Here is a 19,847-nt window from a genome sequence, read left to right on the forward strand (position 1 = left end):
CTGTCCTGGAGGCAGCCAGCCCAGGCCCAGAGAGCCTGCAGAAACTGCCACCCCATCTTAAGAGACCCTAAAGTGCAGCAGTGGCATAGTGGTTAAGAGCAGGTGTACTCTAATCTGGAGGAACCAGGTTTGATTCCCCGCTCTGCTGCTTGAGCTGTGGAGGCTTATCTGGGGAATTCAGATTAGCTTGTGCACTCCCACACACGCCAGCTGGGTGACCTTGGGCTAGTCACAGTTCTTCAGAGCTCTCTCAGCCCCACCCACCTCACAGGGTGTTTATTGTGGGAGGGGGGAAGGGAAAGGAGTTTGTAAGTCCCTTTGAGTCTCCTTGCAGGAGAGAAAGGGGGGATATAAATCCAACTCTTCTTCTTCTTAAGTGTTCTTAACTGCAGGGCTGGAGATCTGGAGTGGGGAGTGAAGACAGCCTTGTGCGCTCTCAGAGCAGTTGAGATCTGTACCCCCCTCCAAATTAACAAATTAACACAAATGCCACAATGTAACACAAACGTGACAAATTAACACAAATGCCACAATTTCAAGAAGGGGGAAAAGTATGCCAGGAGCATGGAATTGCTACTGGGTGGCCAGACCAGCGCAGCCCTCCGTCCTTCGCCCCCTCTTGCTCTCCGCCCCTCCCAGCTGGAAAGGCAGCCACGTCTAGTAGGTAACACAACAGGCCGAGTTGAGACATGGCAGAGCCCCCACACCTGCAGATTTGGGACACTGGGGGACTCAGGGAGAGGAGGGACCACTGCAGGATAGGATGCCACGGTCCTCCTTCCAAAAAACAGCCATTTCCTCCTGGGGATCGGCTGTAATTGCAGGAGATCTCCATGTCCCACCTGAAGCTGGCAGGCCTCGCCACCTGTTGACACCTGCCCAGACTACTAGGAGAAGAGACACCAGCTGGGGGGTGCGTGGAAGATGGCACCAATGTACCCCCACCCCTCAAATGCCAAGAGAAGTCTGCTTCCCAGGGACAGCTCCAAGCGACCAGGAGTCAAGACAAGCCTCCCAAGTCCCAGACTGGAGAGGTTTGCTACTGTCCTTGGGCAGGAAGTTCCACAGTACCTTTTCAGGAATCCCACTGTCAAGAGTTAGGAAAGATATTCTGAACTTGGGATATAGTACAAATGTTTGGCTCACAAGATAAACTCGGATGGATCAGACGGGGGGTCAGTTAAACCCAGCCTCCTCTCTCATATAACAGCCCACCGGTTCCTCTGGGAGCCAGCAACGGGGCACAGAGGCCAAGAAGAAGAAGAGTTGGATTTATATCCCCCCCTTTCTCTCCTATAAGGAGGCTCAAAGGGGCTGACAATCTCCTTTTCCTCCCCCACCCCGCAACACACACCCTGTGAGGTGGGTGGGACTGAGAGAGCTCCAAATAACTTTGACTAGCCCAAAGTCACCCAGCTGGCATGTGTTGGGAGTGCACAAGCTAATCTGGTTCCCCAGATAAGCCTTCACAGCTCAAGTGGCAGAGCGGGGAATCAAACCTGGTCCCCCAGATTAGAGTGCACCGGCTCTTAACCTCTACACCACATGAGAAGAGCTCTGCCAGATCAGAGTAGTGGTCCATCTAGACTAGCACTCTGACTCACACAGTGGCCAAATACAGATGGGAGGGGGTTACTTCCTCTCTGCTTGCCATGGCTTGTCCAGGCATGAGGCTGCGAAGTGTTCTTGCTTTCAGAGTAGAAGGAAAGCTGAGAGAGCAAGAGAGCAGTGAGGCACACACATATAAGCGTAATTGGGGAGAAGAAGAGAGAAAGAAGAGAGGAGGAGGAGGAGTTTGGATTTATATCCCCCCTTTCTCTCCTGCAGGAGACTCAAAGGGGCTGACAATCTCCTTGCCCTTCCCCCCTCACAACAAGCACCCTGTGAGGTGGGTGGGGCTGAGAGAGCTCCGAGAAGCTGTGACTAGCCCAAGGTCACCCAGCTGGCGTGTGTGGGAGTGCACAGGCTAATCTGAATTCCCCAGAGAAGCCTCCACAGCTCAGGCGGCAGAGCTGAAAATCAAACCCGGTTCCTCCAGATTAGATACACGTGCACTTAACCTCCTACCACCTAGCATGGTTATTCCAAGGCTGACTGCCTCCGAACACAGAGGCTCCCTTTAGCCTACACGGCTTGGAGCCGCTGATAAACTGATAAGTTCCCTGAACATCTCTAATCCCCTTTTAATGAGAAACGAATTTCAATTCATTTAATCTAATTGGCCACCACGTTTTATCTCCAACTTTGTGCAATAAAACTGAAGTGGCAAAATGGGAGTTGCCGGGGGAGGAGAGAAGATGCGGGAGGCGGAACTTCTTTCCCAGCGAGACTTGAGATTAAGAACAGGGAACAAACAACGGTGCCTTGGCATAACACACAGGGCCAATGCCAGCAAGCCCTGAGGTGGGGCAGCCGGGGTCCAGGGCTTCTGTCAGGCCTGCTGCTGCTGACCCTGCCCCTCGCAGCGCACCTGCCTTGCTGCTCACAAACACACAACGCCTAGCCATATGTCCTAAGTGTTGCCAAGGAAGAGAACGTAGGTGGTGCTCCTGGGGGCTGCACCACCAGCCACAGGTAACACTCAGCACTGCTAGGATAAAGGCATGCAGACAGCCATGAGTGCACGCACAAAGCCAGCCAGATAACCTCTTCAAAGGCCCGTTTGGAAAAGGCCCTAGGACAGTGATGGCGAACCTTTTTGAGACCGAGTGCCCAAACAGCAACCCAAAACCCACTTATTTATCACAAAGTGCCAACACGGCCATTTAACCTGAATACTGAGGTTTTCGTTTAGAAAAAATGGTTGGCTCCAATACGGTGCATTACTCAGGAGTAAGCTTGGTGGTAGTCGGTGGCTTTGCTTTGAAGCAACTATGCAAGGGGTGAATCACGACCCTAGGAGGGTTTACTCAGAAGCAAGCCACATTGCCAGCAACCGAGCTTACTCCCAGGTAAAGGATCGCGCTTTACTTCTTTGCATGAAAATCAGTGGGGTTTAACAGTGCTTAACAGGGTTACCTACACTGCTTCCCCAAAACTAGGTCTTAGGTTTAATGCTAATAATCGAGCCCAGTGGCCCAGGCCAGCCTAGATGGGGGGGGGGCAATTTCCCCCCCACATGATGAACTCTGTGCGTGCCCACAGAGAGGGCTCCGAGTGCCACCTCTGGCACCCGTGCCATAGGTTCGCCATCACTGCCCTAGGAGCTAATAATAATAATAATCCAAGAACTAGACTCAAAATCCAAACAGGCTGCCCTCTCTATGAGATGCACAGCCGAAACAGAAATCCCAGCTACGGAGTCCCATACTGCACAGGGCTGCTGTGTGGCCAGGCGGACGAATGATGGCCCAGAGGCATTGTTCGCTCTCGGCTAGAACACGGCTGCTCCTTAAGTCTGAGAAATGAACAGGCAGGTGCTGAGCTGAAATCGGGAGCCTGGGATGTGGCTGCAGCACTAGGGTAGGAAGGGGCTGCGAGCTGCCCAAGAGCAACCGATTCAGACTGCAAAACTAATAGTAAGCATGAATTAAAAAGAAAAAAATCGCAGGACGGTTTGGAGAGGGACTCCAACTTGCTGACAAATGCAAAAAGTTAGAAAGAAGAAGAAGAAGAGTTTGGATTTATATCCCCCCTTTCTCTCCTGCAGGAGACTCAAAGGGGCTTACAATCTCCTTGCCCTTCCCCCCTCACAACAGACACCCTGTGAGGTGGGTGGGGCTGAGAGAGCTCTGAGAAGCTGTGACAAGCCCAAGGTCACCCAGCTGGTATGTGTGGGAGTGTACAGGCTAATCTGAATTCCCCAGATAAGCCTCCACAGCTCAGGTGGCAGAGCTGGGAATCAAACCCGGTTCCTCCAGATTAGATACATGAGCTCTTAACCTCCTACGCCACTGCTGCTCCTGCTCCAGAAAGGCTGGAGAAGGCTAGAAATCACAGTCTCTAGAACAGTGATGGCGAACCTTTTCGAGACCGAGTGCCCAAACTGCAACCCAAAACCCACTTATTTGCTCATAAAAGGGGCCAACATGGCAATTTAACCTGAATACTGAGGTTTTACGTTTAGAAAAAAAAATGGATTTGGCTCAGAGGAGCTGGCGTTACTTTCGGGGAGTAAGCTTAGGTAGAGTCGTTGTTGGCTTTGCTTTGAAGCAACCATGCAACTCTTCGAACAGGTGAATCACAACCCTAGAAGGGTTTACTCAGAAGCAAGCCCCATTGCCAGCAACCGAGCCTACTCCCAGGTAAAGGATTGTGCTTTAGTTCTTTGCATGAAAATCAGTGGGGTTTAACAGTGCTTAACAGGGTTACCTATACTGCTTCCCCAAAACTAGGTCTTAGGTTTAATGCTAATAATCAAGCCCAGCGGCCCAGGCCAGCCTAGATGTGTGCGAGGGAGGGTGATTCCCACCCCACATGATGAGCTCTCTTTGAGGGTGCCCACAGAGAGGGCTCTGAGTGCCACCTCTGGCACCCGTGCCATAGGTTCGCCATCACTGCTCTAGAAGCTGCCCCAGTGATCTCTGCTCTATGCCCAGAGGAAACCAAAAAAAACACACACACAAAAATAGGACAGGTCTATGTGTGCCAAGCCCGCTGCTTTGTGGGAAAGTAGTCTGCATACACTCAGAGGCTCCAGGTAGGCTAATGGAGTGGGTGCAAGCTGGTCCCACGCACCAGCATGACGAGCCTTTTTAAATTGATTTTAAAAAGAGAATGCAGCTCCGCTGCCATCTTGTGGCCAGCAGCTGTACAGCACCCCACATCAGCCCTGAAACAGATTCAGGATTTTGCCACTGCACAAAGGCAAGAGGGAGTGGCCACTGGTGGCCTTCAGGGCTACAAAAGGCAACTCTGGGGCACATCCGGTTGCAAACTTACAAAGCACTACACAAATATAAACAGCCCCTGGAATTACAGTCCCAACTGGAGAAGCACTCTACTTTTTGTTTACATTATCTGACACCCACACGACCAACATGGTTTGGATTGAAGAAAGACAAAAAAAATCTGAAACAAAACACAAGTATTTAAATACAATGTGTTAATGTTAAAATTGAATACTGGGAGCTTTTGGTTCTAGTCCCTGCCACTTGACTTGAAGCACTTTTCTGAACTATTTCCTTGCAGTACAATGGGGGGGGGGGAGGGGTGTGCCATGTTGATCCGTTTTGGGACCAGTGCTCTTTAACCTATTCATAAATGACCTGCTGCTTAGTTCTTAGGTTTTAATGATTTTAGTATTTTATGTTGTTGATTGCTGTCTATGTAACAGCCATGTTGGAAGCCGCCTTGAGCCCTTCGGGGATAGGCGGCCTATAAGTTTAATAAAATAAATAAATAAATAAAATAAGTAGGGGTGGGTAGTGTGGTGGCCAAGTTTGCAGATGATACCAAATTATGTAGAGTGGTGAGGCGCAAAGGATTGAAGAGCTCCAAAGCGGACCTTGATAAGAATTAGGTGATTGGGCTCAGAAATGGCAAATGCAGTTCAATGTAGCAAAATGCAAAGTGATGCACATAGGGGCAAAAAATCCAAACTTCACATACAAGCTACAAGGGTCAGTGCTATCAGTCACAGACCAGGAAAGGGATTTGGGAGTCTTAGTTGATAGTTCCATGGGAATGTCAAATAGAAATGCATGGCAGCTGTGAAAAAGGCAAACTCTATGCCAGGGGATAATTAGGAAAGGAATTGAGAATAAAACTGCAAAGATTGTCATGCCCTTATAGCAAGAAACCGATATAGGTGCGAGGCACTTGGAGTACTATACAGCCAGTTCTGGTAGCATCTCAAAAAGGATATTGAGGAGATAGAAAAAGTGCAGAGAAGGGCAACAAGGATGGTTGAGGGACTAGAGCACCTTCCCTATGAGGAGAGGCTGCAGCGTTTGGGACTCTTTAGTTTGGAGAGGAGACGGCTGAGGGGGGATATGATTGAAGTCTACAAAATTATGCATGGGGTAGAAAATGTTGACAGAGAGAAATTTCTCTCTCTTTCTCACAATACTAGAACCAGGGGGCATACATTGAAAATGCTGGGGGGAAGAATTAGGACTAATAAAAGGAAACACTTCTTCACGCAACGTGTGATTGGTGTTTGGAATATGCTGCCACAGGAGGTGGTGATGGCCACTCACCTGGATAGCTTTAAAAGGGGCTTGGACAGATTTATGGAGGAGAAGTCGATTTATGGCTACCAATCTTGATCCTCCTTGATCTGAGATTGCAAATGCCTCAACAGTCCAGGTGCTCGGGAGCAACAGCCATAAAAGGTCATTGCTTTCACCTCCTGCAGGTGAGCTCCCAAAGGCACCTGGTGGGCCACTGCGAGTAGCAGAGAGCTGGACTAGATGGACTCTGGTCTGATCCAGCTGGCTTGTCCTTATGTTCTTATGATGTGTGAGTGAGAGAAACACGCCAAGTTGGGGAACCCTGATCTTCCCCAGGGGGCAATTCCTCTCAGTCAGGTGGTGGCAGCGGTTGACCCAGAGAGAAAGCAAGCCCTCCTCAGGAGAAGTTGGCAACCCCTGGGAGAGTGCAGAGAGCGAAATAGGGCCTGCCAGGCAAAGCAAGCCGGTTCCGCCACAATCAAGTCCCAACTGGAAATTCCACAGGGTTTCCAAGGGCAGAGACCAACAGACGTGGTTTATCGTCCTCTGCCTCCGAATAATAGCAAACTCTGGACTCCCTTGGAGGTCTCCCTGCTTCCAAGTTCTGACAAGATTAGGGCCAGCCAGGCCAGGCCACAGTCCTGAACCCTGTGTTAAAAAGTCCCCTCTTCACTCATTCAACTTTCCAATACGCAGAAAGCCAAGAGAACGGGACTTGGATCTAAGCTGCCAACGAGGGCCCGACCGACGGTCACGTTTGCATGCAGTTAACAGGTCTGGAAGTAGGAATTGGTCACAGCGTGTCTGGCCCTAAGGATCTATCTGGAACGCACACAGAGAGTGAAACCAGGAAGAGAAAGCAACCCCATTGCAGCTGACAGCATGCTGGTGTCCGAGGGAGGAGAGGAAGGATAGATGGGAAATCAGGTAGCATGACACCAGCACTACCTGTTCCATTAAAAGACTCCCTGTTCATTTACAACAATTAACCTGGTCAATTCCCCCACCCCCCGCCAAACATGCAACCAAGCACAAGATGCACATCTCCAGGAAACAGAAGAGGCGTTGTACCATGCAAAACTGAAAGCCGTGCAAATGAGGTTTTGTTAACTGATGAAGAAAGCGACCAATAACGTGAGTTGTGGTGCGAGGCATCCTGACTGAAACATCGGCCGAACGCAACCCACTTCGCCAATGTTTTTTTAAGGAGCCAAGACATGTTTCTAGAGCCCGGGGATCTCTCTGGGTAAATGACACCAAAATGGCATTTGTTTAAACAGTGACCCACATGCACGGAAAACACAAGTGGGCTGTCGTGTGAATTCCAATCACGTACCACGGGGTAATTCCAATCTAGGACCGTAAGAAGAGCCCTGCTGGATCAGACCAAAGGCCTGCCGAATCCAGCATTCTCTTCCCACAGCGGCCAACCAGCTGCCTCTAGGAAGCCCCCCAACAGGGCACAAACAGTAACAGCATCCTCACGCTCCCCAGCACACTGTCTCCAGTAATGGGGGGAGCAGACGCCCATAATGGCCGTGTACTTGCAAGGCAGGGGGTTGGACTTGATGGCCCTTGGGGCCTCTTCCATTATTCTATTTCTAAGCTTGTGGAAACATTTGAAGGCTGCGGCCGATAGCAATCTACCCTGTTTCCCCGAATATAAGACAGTGTCTTATATTAATTTTTGCTCACAAAGATGCGCTATGTCTTATTTTCAGGGGATGTCTTATTTTTCCATGAAGAAGAATTCACATTTATTGTTGAACAAAAAAATGAACATTTATTATATACTGTACAGTAGTTGTCATCACAAACCAGCATAACTAGACAAAATGTGAATCCTATCAAGAATTTGTGCCTTCCCTCCTTCCCTATCTGGGGTGGTCTTGTCCCTGTCTGAGACCCCGGTTTTAGGGAGTCTGTCATTCAATAAGGCTGTTAGCCACAGAGTGATTGCTGTCCCACCCGTCTTCCAGACTGCAGGATGTCCCGGGAGTTGTTGAAGAGGCACCACCCAGGGTTTGCCTCTTCCCTAGATACCCTCCTCTTTTCCCCTCCTTCCTGACTCTCAGGGCTTCCAATTTCCCCCTTCCCTTCCCCAGGTAGCCCTTTCTTGCAGTTTCTCTCTGTTCTCTCCCTGTCTTGCTTCGTCGTCTCTCTCTCCCCCTTGCATTTTCTCTCTCTTCTGTTTTGGCTCCCTCTCTGCTCCGTTCTCTTTCTCTTTCCTTCCTGACTTTCTCCCTGCTCCGTTCACTCCTTCCTTCCTCCACCCCAGCGCCTCCCTGCTTGCCCCTAAGCTGTCCCCTCCGGCCGGACTGGCTGCACGCCTTCAGCCTCACCGTCTCATCCCGCATGCTTTCTTGACAGCCCAGTGACCCTTCCTCCCCCTCTTGGAAGACTTCGAGGGGCTTAGGCTGAGCTGTTGCTGGGCTCTGAAGTGAAGCTGGAGGTTAGGGCTGCTAGAGGTCCTGAGAGGGGAATCCCGTCCATGCCCCTTTCCATCTCCACTGCATGAACAACCCACACCCCTAAACCTCAAAAGTCCCACTCTTTCCCTTCTTCCACGGGGCCTAAAAGTACGCTAATTCTCCCTACTGGCCTAAGCTTAGCCCGGTGCAAAAGCACTGCAGAATCCAGCTACACGCTAGGGAGCTGTTTGGTCCCCCTTCCCCACTTCAGCCCGTGCATGCAGAAACCGACCCGGTGCTTGCCTTGCAAACGCTGCAGCGCCCGACCCAGTGGGGAGGGACCCATTGCCAAAAACAAACCCGGCCTGGGCCAGTCTTTCCAACCAACCCAAATGTGCCCAGGCCGAGGGGCAAGGTTAGCATGTTTTGCATCTCCAGGCATCCCTTGCAAAAAAAAATGGGAGGGAGCAATACCCCGCGATCCTTCCAGCGCTGCTTACCCAAACCCTTGCCAGAGGCGATGCTTGCAAGTTGCAACCCCCGGGCCGTTGTGGGGGGTGCAGGGAGAAAGGCTGCAACTTTGCAGGGTCTTTTTGCAAGCTGGAAGCTTGCAAACTTGCAGGAGTGTGGGGAAGGAAGGGAGGAGGAGGTGTGGTGGAGAAGCGGGCTGGTAAACAAGAGGAGGAAGAAGGAGCCCTGCGTGGTGCTTGGTGAAGCTCCTGACCACCCGCCCTCTGACGACCTCCCTCAGCACAACAAGTCCCTGTCATCATCCCACTCCTGGGGAGATAGGGGCAGGAGCAGCGGCGGGAGAAGGCAACAAAAGGAGGTGGCGGAGGGCAGCGGCCGAGGCCCCAAGGTGAGCCAGCCTTGCAGGCGTGGGGAGGGAGGAAGGCAGCAGCAGCCCACTTGCTCCACTGTGCCTGGGCACTGCCATCGCTGCCGCCGGCGAGCCCTACCAGCCAGAAACAGAGCTGGACTGGCCCTCGGGCGCAGGTTTAAATGCCCACTTGCTGCTCGGCCAGCCCCTGGCTCTGGGGCCGCCGGGCAGCAGCACGTCTCAAAATATTAGAAGGGTTTTTTTTAACTTACTAGAAGAAGAGGAGGAGTTTGGATTAATAAACCACCTTTCTCTCCTGTAAGGAGACTCAAGGTGGCTTTCAAGTAGAAGGCGAGAGGGAGAAAAGAGGCACGACGACCTTTCCCAACGTGCACAAAGAAGCTGCTCTTTCCTCGGTGGCCCGAGGTTTCTTTCTATGGGAAAGAAAGGCGGGGTAAAAAGCCAAACGTTGCTGTTGCTGGTGCACTTCCTCCAGGGGCCGCTCCACAGCTTCCTGCTCTGGTGTTCTGTTCCGTGGCGGGCAAACAAAAACTTTGCTACGCCTTATTTTCGGGGGGTGCCTTATATTGATCACTTCAGCAAAACCTCTACTATGTCTTATTTCATGGGTATGCCTTATATTCGGGGAAACACGGTAGCATCATGGCTCCAATGCAAACCCAAGGGTGGATCGAACGAGCCGTTGGATTACGCCACTGTGGGAACTGAAGGTGAAAAAGTACTGGCAACTTGGGTGGGAGAATACAAATACAATTACAACCACAATGACTTCGGTCAGAGTCCAGTGATAGTCATGGAGACCTTAAGAGTTTAATATAATGCAACTGTCACCTGACTATGTTTCAACATCAAATACTATCAAACACAAGTTCACAAGGAGTAGAAAAAAACCCCATGGTGAAAATAAACTACAACTTATGAGAATTCCATACAGGGTTCACAGGAAAACCAAAAACCTTAACGATGAGCATTTACAATTGTTTAGATGAGGAACAAGTTCCCTTGCAATAGCAATTTACTTCCAACATGGGCCAATTACCCACCAGTGCTGGGGCGAGCAATGGGGCCAGACACGTGTTGGGGCAAGAAATCTGGTCCTGACACGCTTCCTCTTTGTGGCATGCGGAGAGAGGGCAAGATTTCTTGTCCCATGAATCAGGGACTGTGTGACTCAGCCTCTGGACGCAGCAGCAGAGCAGTTGCAGTGGAGAAGAGGAGTGGGACAGAAAGAGCAAAGTGAGCTCTGGTTTTCTTTTTGGAGGGCTTTTATTTATTTATTTTATTTATTTATTATTTCGATTTTTATACCGCCCTATCCCCGAGGGGCTCCGGGCGGTGTACAACAATTAATACAAATAAATTAGGGGCAAACCATACAAATAAAACAACAGCAGCCCATAAAACTCCAACATAAAAACATACTGAATTTCATTAAAACAGCAGTAATTTCATAATAAAGGCACCCGGAGAATCCTTTCCTTTAAAACCCTCCCCTGGGGAGCAATCGGACTCCTCCATAGGAGGATAATCTTGATGTAATCGAGCAGGGGCGCCATACTCAGCAACTGGTTGCTCAAGGGCCAGCCGGGAACAACTCTGTCACCACCCTGAGGCCCTGCGGAACTCACCCGAGATCCCTTGCCAGGGCCAGGACAGCTGGAGGAGGGTGTTCCACCGCAGGGCGGGGCGGGGCCATAAAGGAGGCTGGCCAGCGTGGAAACCAGCGCCGCGCATATCCCTGAGGGGCCGGGGACCACCAGTAAATTTGCCTCTGCTGAACGTAGAGGGCGAGTGGGGACATATGGGGTAATGCAGTCCCGAAGGTACAAGGGTCCCAGGCTGCGTAAGGCCTTAAAGGTCAAAACCCAAACCTTGAATATGATTTTTTCTCAAAGCCACATTTTTTAGCCACATCTTTTTAACAGGGGTTATCAGCCACATCTTTTAAACAGGGGGTTTTAACAGGGGGTTTATTGTTTTCTTTGTTCTGGCCGTGGGCTGGCCTCAGGCGTCTGAGAGGGGGGGCTTCCTTTTAGCTGTGTGACTGAGTTGCTTCACCAAGCTTACTCCCGAGTAACGTGTGCCTCGGAGCCAACTGTTTTTCTAAACTAAAACCTCAGTATTCAGGTTAAATTGCCATGTTGGCCCTTTGCGATAAATAAGTGGGTCTGGGGTTGCAGTTTGGGCACTCGGTCTCAAAAAGGTTCGCCATCACTGTTGTATGCTATGTATTATGCTGTTACGCTATTATGTTGTATGCTATTGAAAAAATTATTATGTGCTATGCGGATTATGTTGTTAGTAATTAACCTGAGATAGGAATATTATGGTTAGTTATATTTAGCTGTTGTTGGATTATTGCTAGGGTCTGGTGCAAATGTTGTATTATTATGCTTGGCCTTGTTGTATTGCTGTTGTTCGGCTGCGAGGAAAACGTGTTCCCCCCTGACCCTGCTTATTCCAATTGAACAAGGACACATGGCCAATTATTTACATTGGATCACCAACCCTAAATTAAGAAGAGCCTTAACACTGGCCAGATTCAATCTAATGCCTTCTATGCTGCTCTATGGCAGATATCAACAAATTGATAAACAGAGGCTATGTCCATGCAATATGGGTCAGGTGGAGACACTCGATCATACCCTCTTTCATTGTGTAAGGTTTGCAAAAATCAGAATGTCACAATCTGCACTTATCCCACTTCTGTATAACAATCTAACCGATGCTCTTAAGATACCTATGCTTTTGAACAACATGGATCCCAGAGTGTGCGAGAATGTAGCAAAATTTCTGCTAAAGATAAGACGTAAGTCTAGATGAATACCAACCAATGTCTATGTATTATGACCACATATAGCCAGCAGTAATTTTTCTAGCTTCTGTCAGTATCCGATGATGTGAGTCAACTTAGCTGAAGGAATGTCCTATAGTTACAGAAGGACCATGTATAGATTTTAGTACCAGTGTCTATAACTGTGAGCAATAATGGGCAAATTTTGTATGCTTATTTTGTATGTTCATTTTTACGCCAATAAAGGCTTGTTACTGTTACTGTATTGCTGTTGTTGTCATTTACCATATTGAACATCGCCCTGAGCCCTACATTTCAAATCAAATCATTCCTCCTTGTGCTTGGCTTGCACTTTCTGTCTGTAATCTTTCAGTCCACTTGTAACACCTTGATGGCACACAAATGCACACAGCCTCGCATGCAAAGGTTATGCAAAGGCTCTATCAGGCTCTGATGCCAGGCCAGCCAGCCACCCTTTCCCCATGTCCTTTATGATCTAGCCTCAAGGGAACCTCACCCACAACAGATACTCACAACGACATCAGCAGTGCGAAGCCAGCAATGTAGAGGTTGCGCTGTGCTCGGAAAAGCTTCATGTGAAAGTGCTCCACAGCGCCAGGGTTGTTCTGCAGATTCACTTTCTCAGTCACGTCGTCGTATTTCCGGATCTCCCGAATGGCATCTGCAAACAGGTGCAAAACAATCAGAGCTCAGCGATCCAGTGGATTTCTTTAGCAAACCCAGCCTGAATAGACTTTATCTCTGTCCCCAATTGAGCCTGTGCCACAAATTTAAAGGTTTGCTATGAGATACTGAATTTAAAACTCCAGAAGGGTAGCTGAAGAAGAAGGAGGAGGAGAGTTAGATTTATATTCCCCCTTTCTCTCCTGTAAGGAGACTCAAAGGGGCTGACAATCTCCTTTCCCTTCCCCTCCCCCCTACAACAAACACCCTGTGAGGTGGGTGGGACTGAGAGAGTTCTGAAGAACTGTGACTAGCCCATGGTCACACCCAGCTGGCATGCATTGGAGTGCACAAGCTAATCTGGTTCACCAGATAAACCTTGAGCTGTGGGGGCTTATCTGGGGAATTCAGATTAGCCTGTGCACTCCAACACATGCCAGCTGTGACCTTGGGCTAGTCACAGTTCTTCCGAGCTCTCTCAGCCCCACCTACCTCACAGGGTGTTTGTTGTGAGGGGGGAAGGGCAAGGAGATTGTCAGCCCCTTTGAGTCTCCTACAGGAGAGAAAGGGGGGATATCAATCCAAACTCTTCGTCTTCTTCTTCTTCCTTTCTAGGCTGTCCTGGAAATCCATACTCTGTTGTTGCTTTTAGCCATCCCTTCGGGGATGAGGCGGCCTATAAATAGATAAATAGATAAATAGATAAATAGATAAATAGATAGGCCAAGCTGAACTCCTACCTGGCGACATAGTAAGCATCGGGTGCATGGTTTGGCGTGAGGAAGGTGAGTTAGTAATTTGCTTTCTGTATTTGTAGGGTGGTTTTGGTGGATAAGTTCTAGTTCTGCCAATAAACATCTGGTGGTCTATTTAACCTGAACTGAAGTTTCTGGATAAAGACTTTTATTGCTAAAACAGAAGTGCTTTTCCCTGGACTGTCCAGGAGGTCTTCACCAAATGCATTCACTGTTTAATTGATAATTATTCTTAGAACCTTAAAATAGCAATCACTTTATCACTCTTTTTATCTGTTTCATGCATTAGAATTTATATTACAACATGGTCTAAAAGTTATTGCATAAGGTGTTCTATGATTTTTGTTAAGATGATGATAAGCATTATTTCAGGCTTATGTTATTCATTGTGGACAATAACAGCTACTACAATTAAGTGTCTGTTTTTTAAATTACAGTGTATAATATCATATGCACAATTTCTTTCCTCCTGATGTAACTGTAATAGCTGTTTTGTGTTTCTGTTCTGTTTATATTCATAATAAAAATAGCTTCTTTTGTTTACTACACAATTGATTTTCTACCTTCAAGTTATATTTTTTTTCAGCCTCTCTGATAGCAACAAATTCGATATGTGCGTGCTATGGCAGAACAGACAGCAGAAATCTGTAACTCTTTCTAAAGTGTATTTCCAGTTTCTCTTACAGAAAAAGATACCCCTTGGCCAGGGAGAGGAGGGCATACATCTAATAAGATAAAACTACACTTTGAAACTCCATAAATATGCCGAACAGTAGAGTTTATACATGCTAATTTGTAAATGATGCATGTTATGCTGTTCGATCAGTAAAACTAGCTTAGGGAATACAGGAATGTATAAGAGCGCACCTCTACATTGCAACTGATTCTAGTCGCCACATCTCAAAAAGGATATCGAAGAGATAGAAAAAGTGCAGAGAAGGGCAACGAGGATGATTGAGGGACTGGAGCACCTTCCCTATGAGGAGAGGCTGCAGCGTTTGGGACTCTTTAGTTTGGAGAGGAGACGGCTGAGGGGGGATATGATTGAAGTCTATAAAATTATGCATGGGGTAGAAAATGTTGACAGAGACACATTTTTCTCTCTTTCTCACAATACTAGAACCAGGGGGCATCCATTGAAAAGGCTGGGGGGAAGAATTAGGACTAATAAAAGGAAACACTTCTTCACGCAACGTGTGATTGGTGTTTGGAATATGCTGCCACAGGAGGTGGTGATGGCCACTAACCTGGACAGCTTTAAAAGGGGCTTGGACAGATTTATGGAGGAGAAGTCGATCTATGGCTACCAATCTTGATCCTCCTTGACCTGAGGTTGCAAAGGCCTTAACAGACCAGGTGCTCGGGAGCAACAGCCGCAGAAGGCCATTGCTTTCACCTCCTGCATGTGAGCTCCCAAAGGCACCTGGTGGGCCACTGCGAGTAGCAGACAGATGGACGAGATGGACTCTGGTCTGATCCAGCAGGCTAGTTCTTATGTTCTTATTCATGGAATTGCCTTGCACTGGCGTTAAAGCCAGAGGACAGCAGAGGTATTTTCCAATGCTTGCCTCTCCATAGTGACCCTGGACTTCCTTGGGGGTCGCCCATCCAAGCACTGAGGGATGTGACCCTGCTTAGCTTCAGAGATCTGATGAAATCAGGCCATCCTAGCCAAGGCAAGAGTCAAAGAGAGTTCGTTTGCCATTGTCTTCCTCTGCGTACTGATCGTGGACTGCCGTAGTGGTCTCCCATCCAAGTACTAACCAGGGCTAACCCTGATAAATTCTGTGCAAACTGGACTCATCTGGCTGCAGATAGCAAAGTATTTCAATTTCCCCTAAAAGGTTCATTAACCCAGGTGGGAAAAAGAAACATTTTTCTCCCCCTGATTTTAAACCTTCCTGGCAATTCTACACCTCTTATTAGATGGAAACAGTGAAGTAAGACAGGAGCCCAGCGGCACCTCAGACAAGCAACGTTTATCTTTCAGCATGTTTGCGACATACTTCCTTAGATAAACTCTGACTCACAAAAGTTTACAAGGGAATAAATTCTGATAACCTTTAAGGTGACACGGGATCCCTGTTGGATCTTGGCCTTTAACGTCTTGCCCCAAACAAAAACCTCACCGCAACAGCCCCACCACAAGCAAATAGATGCCCGGTGTGCTATTCCAGAGGTTCTTATTACCCCAAACACTGGTGGATTCTTGCACCCTTAGCAATATGAGACAGATGCCACACACGTGGACACAATTTAGCAACAAACCGCTGGCAAGAGCAACAGCGACACCCTTCGCTCCAGCTTCCAAAAATGTGATGGGAAAAGATTACAGAACATCACTTACATTCGAGGTAATTTAATCCCTCGCTCTTTGATTACAGAACCCTCAAATATAGACTGCAGGATAGAAGGAGGAACTTATCTTGTTGAATACTAAAACCCCTGCTGGACCAGCAGAGGCGTTCCAGGGGTAAATGGTGCCTGGGGACAAATTGTCTCCAGGACGTACGCCCCAGCCTCTGCCCCCCCCCCGCTCCGCCCTTGATGCCCCCAGGTTCCACCTCCAGTCCCACCCCTTTCTGCTCCCCAAGCCGCACCCCCGGCCTCAGTTCTTATAAAAGAAAGTCTCCAAGGCCGGGACTGCAGTCTCTTCTGGCCTGCCCGGAGGGGAGGTCAGAAGAGACTGCAGGCTGCCGGCTGGGAGCCCAGCTGGCAGGGGGGGAAGGGAGGGCGGAGTCCAGGGTGGGATTGAGGGCACTTGGAGGCAGCAGGAAGTCCTGCTGCCTCATCATTTTTGCATGCCTTGGACGGGGTTGAGGCATGCAAAAATGACGAGACAGCAGGACTTCCTGGTCACGTGGGGGACTGATTTTGCGCCCCCCACGTGACCAGAAGAGTGGCGCCCGGGGACAAGGGGTACCCCTTGTCCCTAGGCAGATACGCCACTGTGGACCAGGACAAGTTCGTCTTCGGAGAACCTTGGGACCAAATTTTAGCCCGCCCCAACCTCAGACTTAATTTACTGCCTTTTTCTCCCCAATGGGGACATAAAATGGCTTACAGTATTCTCCCCTTCCCCATTTTGCTGGCACAACAACCTAATGCCGTGGTGGCGAACCTTTGGCGCTCCAGATGTTGTGGACTACAATTCCCATCAGCCTGATGTCCATAACATCTGGAGTACCAAAGGTTCGCCACCACTGACCTAATGAGATAGGTTCAGTTGAGAGGGTGTGACTGGCCCAAGGCCATCCAGTCAAGCTTCCAATTCCATAGCGGAGCAGGGGTTTGAAAAATGGCGTATTCACCAATACTGCTGCTGCCGCAGGGAATGCAAATGTGAATCACTCCCTGGACTGAAAAACCCCACCCGCAATATAAGACTATCAACCACATCTTTGCATAACAAGTTTCACCCAAACACTTACTGACTGGTTCCCCACCCTGGGACATGGACAATATATACCCCACTAAAACATTCCCTTCTCATTAGACACAGTGTGTGACGGACTTCCCTCTGCGATTCACCTCTGAAGATGCCAGCCACAGATGCGGGCGAAATGTTAGGAACAAGATCCACCAGACCACGGCCACACAGCCCGGAAAACCCACCACAACCAGTTGAATCCAGCCGTGAAAGCCTTTGACCTATGTAGGAGTTTTAAAACCCTGAGAGGGACTGTAGAGGGATTCAACAACATATTGAAAAAAAGATCTTTTCTCTGGGCTTCTCCTGGGAGGCCCTACAAATGCTCACCACTCCGGAGATTTACCATCGCTTAAAGACTAGATTATTTGATCAAGAGTACCAATTTCTCCTGTGCAAAGCGCAAAGCTCTTGCTCTCCAATATTCTTTGGGATTATCCCTCAGAAATCTAGCCCTGCTATATACCTGCAACAACTTATTGATTACAATTGCAGATGGGTCATGACTAGAGCAAGGTGTAACTCTTTTCCGTCAGTACATCTTCAAGGTCGCTTCTCTGGTATTCCACAAAATGAGCGTCGCTGTCGATTTTGTCCTGATACAACTGATACACTTCCTCATATTCTGCTTCATTGTTCAAAGTACAACAACATCAGAACCGATTTGAGAACTGTGTTACCAACAGGATTTATGCTCCTTTCTGATAAAATAAAAACGGCTAAGCTTCTAAATAGCTCTAGTGTTGAAATCTCTGAAGCTGTTGCTATGTTTTTGCTCTGTGTACTGCAAGTTGAGCAATAATGATCTTTTTATTGTATTTGAAATTCTTGGCACCGGTTTTATGCCTAATAAAGGTTTTTAAAAAAAGGGATTCAACAAACGGGCTTGACAAGTGTGTTCTCCCCACGTCCCCATTTTCACTTACCCAGAAACAGCAAGACAAGGATAACAATCAGCACAACGAAGAAAGTGTTCCCGTAAGTCACCAGCATGCGCACCAAGCGGGACTTGAAGATTTTCTGCCATCTGTAGAGAAAAGAGAGAAGGAAGACTGGGGTTACCTTTGCCTAGAGACAGCATTTCCCGTCAACACCCCTGCTGTACTCTTTCCAACAGAAAGGATAAAGCAGAATTGTAACTTCATCTGCCACTGGCGGATGAAGTTACAATTCTACTTTGCCCTGTCTGTTGGAAAGGGTACAGCTGCCGAAGAGCTAGAGTAATCGCCTCTTCCCCCAGGGGCTTCCCACCTTTGCAGCTCAAAGACACACACCCCCCCCCCCCCCCACAAAAAATGTGTTGCTAGGCCAGACCTGGGCATTATACGGCCCGGGGGCCACATCCAGCCCACCGGATGACCCTGACTGGCCCTTATGACAGACTTGGCCCTGGCCTAAGAGGACCTGTTTAGAACCGCACTGCTCACGCTAACCCTCCCACTTCCCCCCTCGCGCAGTGGCTTCTGGGGCGATCCCCTCCTTTGAAAGCCGGTTGCCTTGGCTGCCTGCTTCTGCGGGGCTTTCAAAAGCGCCAGTCGATGAAAAAAGTAGGTCAAGGGACTTAAGTCTCCCCACTTGCTTGATTGCCACAGTGGACAACTATGCAGGTAGGTTAAGCCTGTGATTCTCTGTGCCAAATAGTGTTGTCTGCAGAACTGTTGCCACTGATTCCAAGTTGATCTGTGCACCTGTCTGTCACTTATCAGCCCCTATTATGCAGAATTGAGTTCAGCCTTTTGGCCCGGCCCTCCACAATATTTTCTGTTTCTTATGCGGCCCCATGGAAAAAATAATTGCCCACCCCTGTGCTAGGCAATCTCCTTCAGAGGTACGGGTGACCTGGTTGGCTAGCAGTGGCAGATAGCCTCCGAGTCCCAGCCTAGACAGAGCAAAATACTTGGAAGGTAATGATCAGCAAGCAACCGAGGCAGGCTCAGACTTCCTTCTTCCAAGGATCTTCCTGACCTACTCCCAATATTTTCTGATATAGGAGGGCAGGCTGAGGAGGAGGAGGAGGAGATGGTGAAAGGACCTGTGAAGAAGATTACGGTGTGGCTGGGGGAGAGGAGATGTATGCCATGTTTTTGGAGGAGCATGGAATAGAAGAAGAGTTTGGATTTACATCCCCCCTTTCTCTCCTGTAGGAGACTCAAAGGGGCTGACAATCTCCTTGCCCTTCCCCCCTCACAACAAACACCCTGTGAGGTAGGTGGGGCTGAGAGAGCTCCGAAGAGCTGTGACTAGCCCAAGGTCACCCAGCTGGCGTGTGTGGGAGTGCACAGGCTAATCTGACTTCCTCAGATAAGCCTCCACAGCTCAAGCGGCAGAGCTGGGAATCAAACCTGGTTCCTCCAGATTAGAAAGCACCTGCTCGTAACCACTACGAACTGCTGCCACTATGCCACTGCTGCCCCTCATAGACAGAGGAACGGAGTTTGACTTCTCAAGGGCCACTCTTTCTTTTAACCGAGTGGCAAGGTTAGGTTACCTCTGGGAATTTTATAAAGTTGTGCATTTTAAAGCACACAGGTCTGCCAACAGAAGTCTCGTAAACCAGACGGGCGGCCATGACAGACTTCTAATGGGCTTCAGACTCCTCAAGAGCTTTCAGCCCCACCCCATAAGCAGCACACAGATATTATTTGCACATTTGGTTGACTGGGGATTTTTATGGGGCAGCAGCCGCCAGGCCATATCCCAGTGGTGGCGAACCTTTGGCACTCCAGATGTTATGGATTGGCCATGCTGGCAGGGGCTGATGGGAATTGTAGTCCATAACATCTGGAGGGCCAAAGGTTCGCCACCACGGCCACATCCCA

The 19,847-nt window shown here is 49.0% G+C and overlaps 1 protein-coding gene across 1 annotated transcript in view; it reads right to left on the minus strand.

Annotated features, from left to right (window-relative positions):
• BCAP31 (B cell receptor associated protein 31) overlaps positions 1 to 19,847 on the minus strand; it is an 88,000-nt gene that overhangs the window by 35,929 nt on the left and 32,224 nt on the right. Inside the window, exons 3-4 of the mRNA XM_048490931.1 lie at positions 17,955 to 18,055; positions 12,694 to 12,841 (exon numbers count right to left, since the gene is read on the minus strand). Of these exons, the coding sequence (XP_048346888.1) occupies positions 12,694 to 12,841; positions 17,955 to 18,055 (249 nt within the window). The remainder of the gene's footprint in view (positions 1 to 12,693; positions 12,842 to 17,954; positions 18,056 to 19,847) is intronic.

This window comes from Sphaerodactylus townsendi, linkage group LG03 (genome assembly GCF_021028975.2).
Source record: "Sphaerodactylus townsendi isolate TG3544 linkage group LG03, MPM_Stown_v2.3, whole genome shotgun sequence".
Taxonomy (NCBI): Eukaryota; Metazoa; Chordata; class Lepidosauria; order Squamata; family Sphaerodactylidae; genus Sphaerodactylus; species Sphaerodactylus townsendi.